The 6000-nt window shown below is 43.7% G+C and overlaps 1 protein-coding gene across 5 annotated transcripts in view; it reads left to right on the top strand.

The window, feature by feature from the left end:
• Positions 1-262: 262 nt before the first annotated feature.
• The window catches only part of SLX4 (SLX4 structure-specific endonuclease subunit), a 30115-nt gene continuing 24377 nt past the window's right edge, over positions 263-6000 (top strand). For 3 of the 5 annotated variants that reach the window (XM_010719369.3, XM_010719368.3, XM_003210766.4), the window contains exons 1-3: positions 492-584; positions 3207-3309; positions 4882-5626. In XM_010719369.3, the coding sequence (XP_010717671.1) occupies positions 5257-5626 (370 nt within the window). In that variant the 5' untranslated portion in view covers positions 492-584; positions 3207-3309; positions 4882-5256. Of the gene's footprint in view, positions 283-491; positions 585-3206; positions 3310-4881; positions 5627-6000 lie in introns of those variants that run through there. The other 2 variants (XM_019620686.2, XM_031555817.1) reach the window with 2 other exon arrangements.

The raw sequence follows: 6000 nt of genomic DNA, 5'->3' as shown, positions 1-6000 counted from the left end.
TCATCGGCTCCTCTCTTTAACGGCCCAGCGTTGAGCTCCGTAGGAAAGAAGGGCGTTCACCCCCCAGCCGTCCCTCTGAGGACTCCCAGTTAGCAGTGTGGGGAGCTGTGACTTCTGCTTCCAAAAGCTCCGATCTTGCCAACAAAAATACCCTTTTTTTTTTAATTCCTTGTTTTGATACACAACAAAGATTCTTTTTGAAAGCCCTTTTCTGAACAGAATGTTTATTTTATGTAATTTTACTGCTTACTAAGTACTGTTCCCTTTACTGGAACCTCCATGGTATGTTGCTATCAAGTCCTTTGGTTTGGGTTCTCTTTAAATTAATAACTCCTGTTGATTTCAGTCGTATCAAGTACCCATTTCTGCAGCCCCAGCTGCTTGTGCTGCTGATTGGTGTGCTGCTGTGTTTGCATACAAGCAGTGGGCATTTGCACCTGAGCAACCGTTACTCTTTATTTTTATGTTACTTCCCCTTTATCCTTCCTTAGGACGTATAAAATAAAAATCTGTTCTTGGCGAAGGGTTTTATAAACTCAGGTTGGTTTCTACAGCGTCCAAAATGTAGAGGGGCATTTTGTCATGTAAGTAGTGACTTAAATTAACGTGTGATCGAGTTTTCATTGGATCTGAAGTGCTTTACCATATGTAGCAGGCATTAGCAGGGGGAGGCAGAGACTTGAGAAGTCTGAGCAGGGGGCCTGATGGGATATACAGTAACGTAGGGGGTGGTGGCAGGCAGATGTGGATACTGGCCAATGCTAAGGTTGCTTGTTACAACCTGATGGTAATGTTCCTGGCTATCATTTTCTTGCTTATATAGGCTTGCAATAATTTGTCATTTCCCATGCTTCCACATCTGGTTTTGTTACCCTTTTCTGGCACAGGAAAGCAGACAGGGGCCAGGCCTGGGGCTTGGTACCTGACTTTGAATGCTTGTTCTGCACTTGTTTGTTTTCTCCTCCTTGCTGTCCTCAGTAATAATGTGCTTCCACAGACAAAAAGAACCTGCCCTGTGCAGTTCTGGCACTGTGAATTTGTGGAGCAGTATGCGTGATGAAGATGCTGGTTAGCACAGAGTCCAGTGAAGAATCTTTAAAGAAATCTATGGAAATTTCAGAAATTATGCTGTGGACACACGTGCTGTTCTCCATCAAGAATGGGAAGCGTTGGGAACCTACGGGAAGATTTTTTTATTACAAGATTTGGTCTGGAAAAATCCCTAGGGACTATCTTTCTGGTGTGGTTTCCAGAGCAAACACTACAGAAATTCTTTCCCTTTACAGTGTTTGGACTGGCACGACCCAGAGTTTCACTACCAACCTCCACGTCTTCAGGCTGCAGCTTTCAAAAAAAAGGGGATGGGGAGGGAGCAACAAAACTTCCAGTGCCAACTTAACAGCATGAATCCCAATGTCTTGCCAGCACTGTAATTAGCACCCTAGATCCATACACACGATGGCAATTAACTTGCTTCTGAAGACTGTGGAGATAGATAACAGTTGCTTTAGTCCTCCTTTTCTTTGACTCCCCTTTAAATCAAGGCCCGCCTTACATCTGAGCAGGTGCTCCTGCTCAGACAGGTGCCACCCATCCTGCAGCACACGCCCCGTGTTTCCTGCTAAGGGGGTCCCACGCTGCAGACAGGAATGCTGAGCCTGGCAGGCTGCTTCTGTCGTGGGGAGAGGGGTGACTGCAGGATGCTGCAATTTGTGCTGTCACAGAAAAATGAAAATCACTTGGATTGGTCTTTGCCTTACTTCCTAGTGCTGAGTAATCCCTACAAGAGTAATTGCTCTTGTATTTGTTAGGAAGACCAAGAAATTGCTCACAACGTAGCGTGGCACTTTCCTTTTGCTGTAGTGCGGGGCCTTCTGTTAGTAAACAATTTTAGAGTTGGGGATGATATGTAGTGCTTTGGGGCAGAAGGGGAGAAGGGACAAGTTGTGTTGAGGCACACCTGGCATTGCTTTGCTCCTAGCTGTCGTGGTGACATATTCTTGGAGACCAGAAAGGCAGGAGAACTCTTTCTGGACCAAGTGGGCAGTTGAAAAGCAGTGAATAGACAGGCTCAGGTGGTGCAGATCTGGAAGTTCAGGAGAGGTGGTGTCAGGTGGTTGGGTTGCTGCTAGAATTGCTTTCAGTAGCTGAAAGAGAAGCTGCTCTGGAAGGTGGGAGGGTAACAGATATATTGCCTGTTTTTTTCCTAGAAGGATTCTGAGACTGAACTAAGTAATTGCAAACATGTCAGTGTTTAAAGTGTCTTTATTAAAGTGGTTGGAATGATCATAGAGTTCTTTGGAGATATCCATCATTGTATATTTTTGTCTCAGTAGGATGGTTTGAATTTGTCAACCATGAAATAAAGAGCAAATTAATACAGTTTACATAGAAATCCTTTGCGAAGGTTCAGGGAATACTGATGGAGATGGGGAGGGACCAGGAGGGATTCTTATGGGAAAAGAGGCAATAGAAGGACTCTTATTTTAGAGAACAGACACTAGAAGATGTGATACATATTATTTAATAAAGTATTAACTGGTCTAAAGAGAGTAGATTTGGAGCTTCTGTGCTCCTTGTCTCATCAAAAGACAGTCAATGAAGAAAGAAGGGAAAGAGACCTGATGTAAGAGTGTTGCTTTCTCTGGGAGCTCATTCAGTAGATGCCTGTGGCCATAAAAACTGCAGGATCAGAAAGGCTGAGCGTGCCGTGTGGATGGACGATGATGACAGTGAACACTGGTGGATTTTTTAAGAATGAAATGTTGCCATTCTGGTTTTCAAGAAAGTTACTAGGAAACAAAGTGAGTCCCAAATGGGAAAGGCTATGATAGATTGTTTGAAGGATCACAGGATAACTCAGGCTGGAGGTGACCTGAGGAGGTCCCTGGTCCAAGCTTCTGCTCACCCACAGTTGGCTGTGAGCAGTTGCTCAGGGCTCTGCCCATCCTATCTGACCCGTTCTGCCTGCTGGGCTCTCAGCATGTGGTGCTGCACAGTGCTGGGGCAGTGGTGCTGAGCTGAGCAGACCCTGAGCGACGTGTGCAGGTCTCCTCCTTACTTACACGGGTCGATGCAAGTGGCAAAACTCAGCAGCATTGGAACGTGTCGTTTCCTTCTCCCTCCCCCCACACCCTGGAACTATGATCAAGAAGATCAATCAGTGCAATGTACACTAAATCTCATCTTTTCCTTTCATTTTTCAGCTTCCATCTTTCATTCTTATTGATCTTGCTTTGTTCTGTTTTGATGATCCTCATTTACGTGACGGGCACAATTGGGCTAAAGATTTGGCATCTAAGTAGATAGGTAAGTGCCAGCATTTATTTTATTTGACCAGCTTCTGTGATTTATAGAGTCCTAAATCCTCCCAAAGTGAATTGAATGCTGTACTGAGAGCAATGATTTTCAAAGCCATTACTTTTCCAGCTCTACAAACTCATGCCAAAGCTGGCTGTTAGGTTACACTGACAGTAGCAGCATCAGAAAACTGAGATGCAGTGCAGGAGCCTGTGCATACAAGTCTGGAAAGGGAAGAATAAGACATAAATTCTTAGTCTAAATAAATTAGTTTTGCATTGTTTCTATGTTTGACATGGTCTTCATGGGGCACTGAACATTGATTGCAAACACAAAAGTGCAGATCTGTTTCAAAATTTACTATCAGGCACTAGCTGTAAATAAGCTGACAGTACAAGTGTGTCTGTGAGAAGTATTTAAGGCCGTGGAGGATTTGAGATTCTATTTTTCTGCACACACTGTCTCCTACTTAGAAGAAAAAGGTTAATTTACAGCAATAACTACACCAAGATTCTGTCCAGGAAAATGAAATTTATGAACTGGCTACGTAAAACTTCAGTTTTTCTCTGGCAGGAAATGACTCCAAGATTCACAGCAAAATCCTCTGCTCGTTCAGGAGGCTATGTCTAAAATAAATAAATCCATTAACATCTGTAATTGCTTATAGGAAAGGCTGACCCATGAAAGTGTGTAACCAGCATTCCTCAGCCTTGCCTGCCTGCAGCCAAACCATTTGAGAAAACAATCTTGCCTGTGTTTTTCCTGCTCTTGAGTTTTTCGGTGCCTAGAGCTTTGCTGGAGAAACTGAACCACAGTTGCTGCCATTCCAAGTGAAACACTCTGTTAGAAAGAATTAGGTTTGGGGAGCAGTATAAAACCTCTGGTAAAATAGCCAGAACTGTAGCGAGCTTAGGACTGGGAAGAAGAGGACAATCAAAACGTCTAAGAATAGAGATCTAGTTTTAATGTTGCCTGGGGATTGATGACATTTCCATCTGGATATTATAGCTAGTGCTCTTCCAAGTAATTCATAGGCAGTATAGCTATTTTACTGTAGCTGAAAAAGATGGAGAAACCCTGAAATATCATTTGTTTAGTCTGTTTACCTTGTGTGTTTGACAGCAGTTTGTGTGAGATGGTTAGTGCTGTAGTTCACTGAGTACTCATTGGAGGAGTTGAATTTTAGCAGGGGAGCTAATAATGAATTTGAGCAGGCCAGAAGAGATGAACATGCCAGATAGAGTTTTTCTAAGACTTGTCCTTGAAACCCTCTTGAAATGCAAGAAATTGCCTTTATTTACTTCTCAGAAAAAAGTGAGGCTCTCCTTGTTAAAGGTGCTCTGTCACAAGTGTGAATATGAGTCCTGAGTCGCTGGGCAGAAGCCCACCCAGTATCAGATACATGCTTTCAAAGTTTTCCTCTTCTCTCCTAATGTGGCTTGTGCTTGGCTGTAGTGGTTTGAATCAGTACATGCTTGTTCTATTATTATTTTGTACAAATTTTATTCTCCCCTGCCCTTTCACATCCTGCATGTGTATATGACACCCTACATAACCCCTTTTTGCATTTCTTTGTTTCAGGCTTTGATAGGTGTCTTTCTGAAGCCCTGTAGCATACCGAGAAGAACCTGTGCATGCTCTGCACAAACTGCAGTGCTTATCTTATGGTCTAGAGACATCTGAAGAGCCAGATTGTCAGTGCAGTATATGTGAAGGCCTTGAAGAGGGGGCCTTGAAGTGAGAATATGGCTGCGAATTAAGTGTGGAAGAAGGAACCATGGGAACGATGAAGAAATGCCCACTGTTTTGACCTCAGTGAATTCTGGATTTCGGAGCTTCCTGAGGCGATGGAAAAGATCATGTAGGATGCACACCTGAGCTGATTCTGCTGTCTTCTGCTGTCCTTCAGTCCACGCAGTGTCATTAGGCAGCAGTGTTACTGGAGCCTGCAGGCCGATGGATGAACAGGACAATGATTTTAAAGAGCTGTGGAAGAATCTTTTGGGTAAAGGGAAGAAAAAATCTGAGGATGCTGAGGCAGCAAAGAGGGTTCAGAAAAGATCAAAGAATACTGCAGCAAAAAGCAGATTAAGAAGAGGCAAAGCTACTGCTAAGAGCCAAAACCAGCACCTCTTTCCAGCAGCAAAGCAAAAAAGCTTGCTTCAGGATTTGGGTCCTAAGTTACAAACACTGGAGCACAAAGCAGACAGTGACACTGTGGCCTGCAGTAGTGGTGAGACCTCAGAAGGGGATGGAAGCAGAAGCCCTTTCCCTGCCAGCCAGCTGAGTACCACAGGCAGTGATTGTAGCCAGGGGACTCTGACAGGTGAGTCAACCAAAACAGAAAACACACTAACTCTGATAAGACTGGAGCTCTTCACCTGGAGAAGACGTATAGCAGCACTGCTTGAAGGAGTTTACATCTTGTGTTTCCATCTGCACTTAGCTGCTTAGGCTTATCTAGGCGTTTAACCTAACAGTGTGCTCTGTACAGATGATGTAAAATGCTTCATCTTTTCTAAGATGTAGTGTTAGTACAAAGGAGTCTATTAGGAAGTCATTATTCAGTGATTTTCACAATATCAGAATTTAGAAAAACACCTGTGGAGGTCAGAGCATCAGGACATTGTGCATTGGGAAGAGCAGGGCTTTAGGGCTGTGTTACTTGTTCCACTCACCAATGACCTTCAGACAAGGTTT

Source organism: Meleagris gallopavo, chromosome 16 (assembly GCF_000146605.3).
Source record: "Meleagris gallopavo isolate NT-WF06-2002-E0010 breed Aviagen turkey brand Nicholas breeding stock chromosome 16, Turkey_5.1, whole genome shotgun sequence".
Classification (NCBI taxonomy): Eukaryota; Metazoa; Chordata; class Aves; order Galliformes; family Phasianidae; genus Meleagris; species Meleagris gallopavo.
This window is presented reverse-complemented; position numbering and strand designations above follow the sequence as displayed.